The sequence below is a fragment of the Vombatus ursinus genome, unplaced genomic scaffold (assembly GCF_900497805.2).
Source record: "Vombatus ursinus unplaced genomic scaffold, bare-nosed wombat genome assembly UNPS02014864.1, whole genome shotgun sequence".
NCBI lineage: Eukaryota > Metazoa > Chordata > Mammalia > Diprotodontia > Vombatidae > Vombatus > Vombatus ursinus.
In genome coordinates, this window is record NW_020954642.1 from 5164842 (window position 1) to 5174343 (window position 9502).

A 9502-nucleotide genomic window follows, 5' to 3' on the forward strand; every position below is an offset into this window, starting at 1 on the left:
ATTGGCCAGCATCACAGAGATCAAAAATCATTATTGGTTGCTTGAAAGAAAGCAGGCATAGCCCCCCCCCCCATTTCATGAGGACTACCTCACTATCTCTAAGGAATGCCTTTGTAAATTTGTATGTCCTAGATGCATACTGAGGTCACCAATAAGGGCAGACTTACTGGTGACTAGGGAATTAGATAAGGCCACATTAATTGTTAAAGATAGGACAAAGTCAAGTTTTCCTATCTTGTCAGAGGTAACCCCACAAACCTTGCAGGAAATGCTGAGATATTTTGTAATAGTATTGAGTCCAGAATTTTTTTAAACTAGCAGCAATTGTGGGAAAGCTCAACTTTTGATATCTAACCAGAAAGAGGGGAAAACTGAACTTTAGCACAGAGAAGAGGTCCAGGCTTTTTATATAACATATAGAATATGGTAGAGAATAAAATCACAGGATAAAATCAAATATAAAACACAGGATAAAGAATTAATCACCTTAGGAGAGATGCTGGGGCTGAAAATACAGGTCTGGGAAATTATCTGCATATAGATGGGAGATGGAAAAGAGAAGAGGACCCAAGATAGAGCCTTGGGGACCTATGTTTAGTAGGTGTGACATGGGTAAAGAACCATCGAAGGCAGGAGAAGAACCAGGAGAGAGTAGTGACATAAAAACCTCAAGAGGAGAGAGCATCTGGGAAGCAAGGATGATGATTCACCATGTCAAACACTGCCAGGAGGTCAAGAACAATGAAGATTGAGAAATGACCATTAGATTGGGCAATTTTGAGATCAGTGGTACCTTTGGGATAGAACAGTTTCAGTTGAATGATGAGGCTAGAAGCCATAGTGCAGTCTTCAGAAGAAAATGAGAAGGAAAAAAGTGGAAACACTTTATGGAGATAGCTCTTTCAAGGAACTGAGCCACAAGTGGGAGGAGAGATACAAGATAATAACTAGTAGGTATTCTTGAATTAATTGAGGAATTTTATGGATGGAGGAGACATAGGTGTACATGTAAGCAGCAGAAAAAGAGCCAAAAATAGAGAAATATTGAAGATAAGAGGATGGGGGTGACAGTGGGGGCAAACTTCTGGAGAAGACAGGAAGGGATGGGATAAACTTCACAGGCTCTTTATCTCCAGGATCAAATACAGAATCTTCTGTTTGGCACTAAAAGACTTCCACAACCTTGCTCCCTCCTACATTTAAGTCTTCTTATATCTTATAAGTTACCATGTACGCTGTGATACAGTAACACTGACCTTCTTGTTTTTCTTCAACAGGATACTCCATCTTTCAGCTCCAGGCATTGTTGAAGGTTGTCTCTCATGCTTAGAATGCTCTCCCTCTTCATTGCCATCTCATTGTAGGATAACCTGGTTTCTTTCAAATACCTAATAAAATTCTACTTTCTACAGCACAGATGTCAAACATGCTGCCCCAACAGAGTATGGCAAGAACTAAACTAAAATGAGATTGGGAAAAATTTGACAAAATATATAAAAATACAATAAAATATAGATAATGTTAAATTGTGGTTTTCTAAGTCAATATGTGGTGGCAGGCAATCTAATGTGTTGTTTAGTGGCTCAGTTGCTATATGTTTGATACCACTGTCCCATAGGAAGCCTTTCCCAACTTCTTTTAATTCTAGTGTCTTTCTCATTTTATTATTATCTTTTCATCCTGAATATATCTTATTTGCACATAGTTATTGCATGACATTTCCACATTAAACTATGAGCTGTTTGAAGAGTGGATCTGTTGTTTCCTTTCTTTATACTGCCGGAGTTGAGCACAGTGTTTAGAACATAATAGACAATAAATGCTTGTTGATTGACTGAATGAAATGTGTGTGTGTGTGTGTGTGTGTGTGTGTGTGTGTGTGTGTGTCTTGCTTTGCTGAAGACATACTAAAGTCTCAGATGGCATGCAGGATTCTCCAACTTCACAATGGAAGTTGCAAGTTGCACAAGCTTAGCAAAATTCTACCACACGAGAAAGGTTTTTAGAATGGTGCTAGTAATGGACTTGTTCACCATCATGAATGAATCAGCAAAGTTAAGGAAAGGAAGAGGGACTTGTCCTCAGAGAGCTGGATATCAATCAATATGAATGTGATACTCTGTATGGAATGTTGAAAATATATTTTTAATTTTGATGAACTTTTTCTCCATTTTTTATTTTTGTTAGAAAGAATAAGTCTCTGAGAGGGAACAAAGGAATGATACATTGGGACATGTAGGTAATATAACAACCAAAGGTATCAATAAAAATGTTTGAAATATTTTAAAAAGAAATTTACATTCTCGAAGTTTAAGCAGATTTGATGATTATAGGATGACTTATCCTGATCCCTGAAGAGTTGCTAATGTTTGTATATCACCCTGACCTGGAATTCACTTTAACTCTTTTTTAAACCTATTAGTATAGATTTTTTTCCTCCCTTGACAGAATGTAAACTCCTGCACAGCAGGGATGACTTCATTCTTATCTTTCTTACTCATGTGCCTAGCACACTCTTGGCATATAACAGGTGCTCAACAAATGTTTGTTTGATTGATTGATTGATTAACTATTTTTACCCTGTCCTTCCAGGTTCCAGGTGTAGAGTATGGTGAAAGAAGACCTGGGATAGACAATATGGAGCAAAAAAACTAAAATTGCCTAGCACCAGAACAGGAATGGAGTCAAGAATTCTGTTCAGGAAACATCTATTCAGAGCCCAGGGGGTCCATCTCTGAGAACACTGCCTTCTGTCCTCTACTCCAAGTGTCAGAGGAAGAATCCCCCAAGACAATGGAAGGTTAGCTGTTCTAAGGAGCTCAGAGCACAAACAATTCTGAACTTCATCCTGGGGACTCTCCCCTCTGTCCCAGGAGGGAAAGGTCTGGAGAGGATATAAATGATCAGAAAATTACTTATTTTCCCTAACAAATCTTTGGGGACTTTTTTCCCAGAGACTGTCCCAGCACCAGTTAAGAAGAGAGGAGCTCTCATCTGCTAGAGGGTGGGGGGGGTGCAGAGAAAGGGGAGAGAGAGTGCACTTAGGACCCAGATATTTGTTCCTCAGTTCACTCCAGCTCAGTCTGGGGCTCCATAGTCCCACACTTGTGCTTCTCAATGCCAAGACTAAGGACACAGTCTTTTCCTTCCAAGTCACTTGCACCATCAAGAGATCAACAAATTGCAGAACACATTGCATCCTCTGATTGAGACAGAGGAGTTTCCCAGTTCCTCTAAACCAGTCTTTGAATTCCTATCATCTGGAGCAGAGGAATAGTGGCAGAAGAATTATCCACTCATTGGACTTTCTTAATATATGAAATCAAAAAAATATCTGGAGGTAGAGGATGGCAAAAAAAATCTAATGTTCTGTCTGTATCTTTGTAATATGATTCTTTTTTATCCCAACCTGAGATTTAACTGCCTAAGGGATGCTCCAGTGAAGAGACTCCCTTGACCAAAGCAGGTTTACAACTGCACTGAAACTGGTGCTGTCAAAGAGCATATGACCACTTAGAAATTAAGTGACTTCTCAGGGTCATACAGGCAATATTGTCAGAGGTGGGGGTGGAATCTCGATCTTTCAGAGTTGGGTTCTCTGTTCATCACGACCGTATTACCTCTGTTACACAAATAGACTTTAGAAAATTTAGGGCTGGCAGGTGTGTAATCAAGGTGTAAACAAGGTTCTCTATGAAGCCCAAGACATTACTGACTGATAACATTTTTAATGAGATTCAGAGATGGAGTAGCAATTTAACTGGCAGGGGGGAGTGAGGGAATTGCAGGTATAAGAAAAAACCTGAACAAAGGCATATTAAAAGTTAAGTAGAGAAACAACACAGAGATGGCCAGCAGTCCTGTTTGTAACACTAATCATCATCACAACAACAAATAGCATTTACATAGTGATTTAAGGTTTACCTAGCATTTTATGAGTATTACCTCATTTTATCCTCACAACTCTGGGATGAGAGTGCTCTTATTATAACACTCATTTTACAGATGAGGACACTGAATCAGATAAAGATTAAATAACTTGCTCCAGGTCATATAGAAAGTAAGAGTCTTGAGCCAAATTTAATTTCAGGTCTTCTCTGGCTCCAAGTCCAGCAATCTAAACCCCTACCTCCCAAATTAAATATATTGTGGGGATCAACATGAGTTAAAGCTAGAAATATAATGTAGTACAATATTGTATCAGGCCTTGAGTATTGGACTAAAATCATGAACATAATCCCTTAGGTATTGTTGAGTCATTGCTGGACTTTTTAGTGTAGGAGTACAGTTATGAAGGATGGATTAAAGAGAACAGAGAAAACAAAGAAGACCTGTGAGGAGGCTAGTAGAATGGTCCAGGTGAGTGATAATAATAGGCTTGTACTAAGGTAAAGGTAGTGTAAATTGGGTGTTTTACAAACTTTTTTTTTTAATTTTAATCCAGACCTGAGTTTTCATCCACATAGGGAGCTCTAGGTAAGGAAACTTCCTTTACCAGTGCAGATGGGCTACTGCTCTGCTATCTGTACTCTTAAGAGTGTTACTGGAACACTTTAAGATGAAGGGAGGTGCCTAATTCACATGGCCAGTAAGTGTCACAGGCACAGTTTTCTTGACCCTAAGACAAGTCCTCTCTTTTCTATACTATGTTGTTTCTCTTTGCAAACTCAAAGCATTCAAGCACACACACACACACACACACACACACACACACACACACACACACAAACACACACACACAAGGCATGAAGCTGGAGTCTAATTTAATGCATACATTATTAATTTCTAACTAAGAAATGGATGTAGGACATAGCAGATCATGGGTTGGTCTTATATTGGGAAGTAAAAGGTGCAAATCCTGCCTGTGACACATACTAGCTATGTCACATTGGATCAATCACTTAACCTGATGGTACTCTAGGGAACTTGCCAAGAAAATAGGTTTCAGAGAAGCCATAATTAGAATGTACCCTCATTGTGAATTGCATTTTTAAAAATATTTCCTTCAACTCTCTATGTTTTAAGGTTTTTATAGTTTATTAAAATGCATTTGATGGCCCTTAAAGTTTCCCTTCATTAGAAATGGCTCTGGGGAGATAGGAAGGAAAATAGGAGGGAAAGAAGCAGGGAAGAAGAAAAAGAAAAAATAACTTATTGGGTACCGATTATGTACTAGGCACTATACTCAGAACTTTACAAATAATATCTTATTCAATCCTCACAAAAACTATTGGAAAAAAGGCTACAAATATTCCTATTTTACAGTTGAGGAAACTGAGTCAGATAGCAGTGAAGTGACTTGCCCAGGGTCAAGCACTTGATAAATTCTTGAGGCTATATTTGAACTCAGATCCCACTGACTCCAAGTTCACCGTTCTATCTACTGTGCCATAAAGCTTTTTCGGAGAATTTCAGCCCTGCCCTGTCTTAGCAGTTATTTTTTGTGCTCCACAGCAATAGCACTTTCCCAATATTGATCAAATGGGACACATGTGGATCTTTTCTTTATAAAATAGCAGTAAAAGTATTTATGTTAAAGGATTCTTTCTTCTTCTGCCCTTCGAGGTAGAATTCTGTTGGGTTTATGCAAAAATAAGACTGGTCTACAGACTGCTTGAGAAAAACATGTTGATTCATACAAACCTCAGTACTCTTCCTTGCAGTGGAGCCTAGATACTTTATTTAAGGGATTAGAGGGTGATAGGAGTGCAAGTAGTCAGTTGTCTACTCTTTTTAGGAGTTTAGCACATAAAGGGGGGAGATATATGGAGCTATAGTCTGAGGGAGTGAAGAGATGAACTTCTAAGGGTAAGGGAGTTGTGAGTATATTTATTGGTAGTTGGGAAGTAGATAGCATTTGCTGAGAAAGTGGGAGAAAGAGAGAAAGTAATGGTAAACCAAGTAAATTCCCAGAGGAGATGTGAAGAGATAGAGTAAAAGCCATGAAGGCACCAGTGGATTCCCAAACAATCTTGTTATCCTGATTTTTATTCTAGTTCTTTCTGTTCCACTCTGTAACATATTGAAGGAAGGTTCCTTTTTTTCTTAGGTTTTTTGTTTTGTTACCACTTCGCATATCAATGACATGGGACTTGGAAATCAGACTAGTGTCTCTGAGTTTCATCTCCGGGGGCTCTCCCAGTGGCCAGAACACCAACACCTCTTCTTTGGATTATTTCTCTGCATGTACCTGGTCACCATGGCAGGGAATGTGCTCATCTTCCTTGCCATCATCTCTGAAGCTCGCCTCCACACCCCTATGTATTTCTTCCTGGCCTGTCTCTCCGTTGCTGACATTGGTCTGTCCTCCAGTATAGTCTTGAAGATGCTGCATAACCTGCATACACAGCTTCATAGCATCTCCTATACAGGGTGCCTGGCACAGCTATATTTCTTATTTTCATTTGGGGACATGGACAACTTCCTGCTTTCTGTGATGGCATATGATCGCTACATGGCCATTTGTCAGCCACTCCATTATACCACAGTCATGAGCCCCCAGCTCTGTGTTCTTCTGGTGAGTGTGTGCTGGGTGATCACTAATCTCCATGCTCTGTTACACACTTTGCTCATGGCCAAACTCTCCTTCTGTGTGGGAGGGGAAATATCCCACTTTTTTTGTGACATCAGCCCCCTGTTGAAAGTTTCCTGCTCTCCCACTCGTTTAAATGAATTAATTGTCTTTTTTGTTGGTGGTCCAGTTTTGGCAATTCCCTTCCTATACACACTGGTCTCTTATATCTACATTGTCTCTACCATCCTCAGAATGCCATCCTTAGGAGGTGGCAGGAGAAAAGCCTTCTCCACTTGTGGCTCTCACCTCTCTGTGGTCTGTGTCTTTTACAGTACACTTTTCAGCGTGTATTTAAGTCCTCCATCTACTTTCCCCATCAAAGACATTGTGGCCTCTGTGGTATACACAGCAGTAACTCCAATGCTCAACCCTTTCCTCTATAGCCTGAGAAACCAAGACATGAAAATGGCCCTAAGGAGTCTCCTTAGAGGCAAGATATTTGCCTCTTAGACACACCAATCCTTTGGCCCTTTGTGCTGAGCCTCCCCTTAATTTTATCCTTCCAACCTAGCTTTGCTTTTTTTTTGGAAAGACATTTGCAAATAGGTAAAAGATAGCTTACAGACAAGTCTATAGTAGAGTGCCCCAAGGCTCCATCCTTGGCACTGTACTATTCAACATATTAAACAATGGCTTGAAATGCCATAGATTCCATATTGATATAACTTGCAGATGGCATGACATTGGGAGCGATATTTCAGATGAAAGAACTGACATCCAAAAATGTCTCATCAAATGACATAATGGTCTGATCCACAGACTTCAAGTAGTGGAAGGGACATCTAAGAATCTCTAATCTAAATGATAATGGACCAAGAATCCTCTCCACAATAAGCCCAACTTCAGCCCTACATCAAACCAAAATAGGCTTCTTTGAAAATTCTACCTGTTGCTTCTTTGGGACTAAGAGGAACATGTGTTGTAATACCTCTCTCACATGAGAGCCTTTCATTTCTTGAAGACCACCATACACCCCTCTCATCATTCTAAATCTTCTCTTCTTCATGCTATTCAATGTGGTTCCTTTGATTGGTCCACATGGGACACATCATCCAATTATCTCAAAAGAATGAATAGGAGAGGTTAGATAACAGCAGAATTGCCATATCTGGACTGATCATTGTATTGATGAGGGTTCTTATCACTCTCAAAGTTGTTTGTTTTTAGAGTTGTTATTTTATAAATTGTTCTTTGGTCCTGCTTATTTCATTCTTCATTAGTTTATTAAACCCTCAAAATTGTTTGTTTTCAAAATGTTGATGTGCTAATATCTACTTAATTCAGTCTTACTTTTCTCATGGCAAAACAAAACTAGTAACTTATAGAAAAAAGCATTAAGTGAAAATGGCTGAATCAACTGTGGTATGAAAATATGATAGATTACTATTGTGGTATAAGAAATGAGGAAATAAATTACCAAAAATATGGAGACTCAAATGAAATGATGCTATTTTGTTCTTAACACAAGCATAAGACTTTTCATTTACCCCTTGTGTTCTGAGAGACCACTTGGATTCTAGGGGACTGAAGCTGAAACATGCTATCCATTAAAGAGAGATGAGGGATTTAGGATGTGTTTTTGCATACATGCATTAAGATTATTTGTTTAGCTTAACTAAAAGTAGATATTACAAGAAATTTGTTTTCCTTTTCCATTTTTTCCAATAGGATGGGAGAGTGAGAAGGAGAGAAAATTGATTTCTATTAATTTTAATAAGTAAGTGGGGGCAACAGTGGTACTACAGATGTGAAATATTCCATCCTCTTTCAGATAATGGTACTGTATTATTAATTTTAGTTAACTATTTTCTTTTCTTACAAGAGACCTCTCAAGAAGTGAAAGAAATCTGTGAATGTTTGTAATATAAAAACAAAAGAAATCAATAAAAATTCCAAAATAATAATAAAAAGTCAACAGCACAGGTAGAGAACAGATGGTGTATAACTAGACAACATTGCATGTGAAAGATGCCAGGAAGAGTTAGGGGATTGTAAACTCAGAAAAAAAAGAATTAATTCTTAGGCTTCATTATGGAAAGGAATATGTTCAGAATATTCTGTTCTTAACAGAACACATCGCAGAAAAAAGTGATGTTAGAAGTAAATCTTTATGACGTAAGAGTAGTCTGTTAATAATTAATATAACTAATTCCATTTTGTTCCATATTTACCATTTATGCTATCTATGATCCCTGCATGAATTGTAGGACCAATTTACAACAGCTAGTTTCCTTCATTGTCGTCTTTATTTGCCCAATGGGTACAAAAAACTTAATTGCTACAAAAGAAGGACTTGAACAATTCTCTCCCTCCCCTTCCACCTACTTTTCCAGTCTTCCTGCCCACTGATACATACTTTTTGATCTAGTAATACTGGCCTCTTTGCAGATCCACAAACAAGACACTATCTCTCACTGCTGTGCATATTCTCTACCGGGAAGGCTCTCCTTCTTCATCTCTGCCAACTGGTTTGCCTGGTTTCCTTTAAATCTCAACTAGAGCCCCATCTTCTACAGGAAGCTCTTCTCACCCTCTCTTAATTCTAGCATCTTTTACTTATTATGTCATATTTATCATATTTATAGCTTATTTGTACATATTTGTCTGCTTACTGTCTCCCCCAATTAGACTGGGAGGTCCCTGAGGGTAGGGCCTGCCTTTTACAACTTTTTGTTTCCCCAGTGCTTATCACAGTGCCTGGGAACACAGTAGATGCTTAATAAATATTGATTGATTGTCTCTGTTTCATGCTGGCTTAATTGACAGTGGCTAGTCAATGACCTAAAGAAAATGTATGTAACAGTATTAGTGACCCATATGGGATTGTACTAAACCAGGCTTTTTCAAATCCTCATCTCAGAGAAATTTCCAGTGTGCACTAGGTGAGTTGACCTATTTGGAGACTTTTAGAGGAGGAACTAGGAATTA

General features: G+C 38.6%; 1 protein-coding gene across 1 annotated transcript; it reads left to right on the forward strand.

Annotated features, from left to right (window-relative positions):
* The first annotated feature begins 6085 nt into the window (after positions 1-6085).
* On the forward strand, positions 6086-7024 carry LOC114027957 (olfactory receptor 1N1-like). Its single transcript, XM_027842100.1, has one exon. The coding sequence runs from the start codon at positions 6086-6088 to the stop codon at positions 7022-7024; it is 939 nt and encodes a 312-aa protein (XP_027697901.1).
* Positions 7025-9502: the final 2478 nt, after the last annotated feature.

Excerpts from the sequence above, each read along its gene's own strand:
- LOC114027957 (XM_027842100.1), top strand. The coding sequence starts at position 6,086 with ATGGGACTTGGAAATCAGACTAGTGTCTCTGAGTTTCATCTCCGGGGG.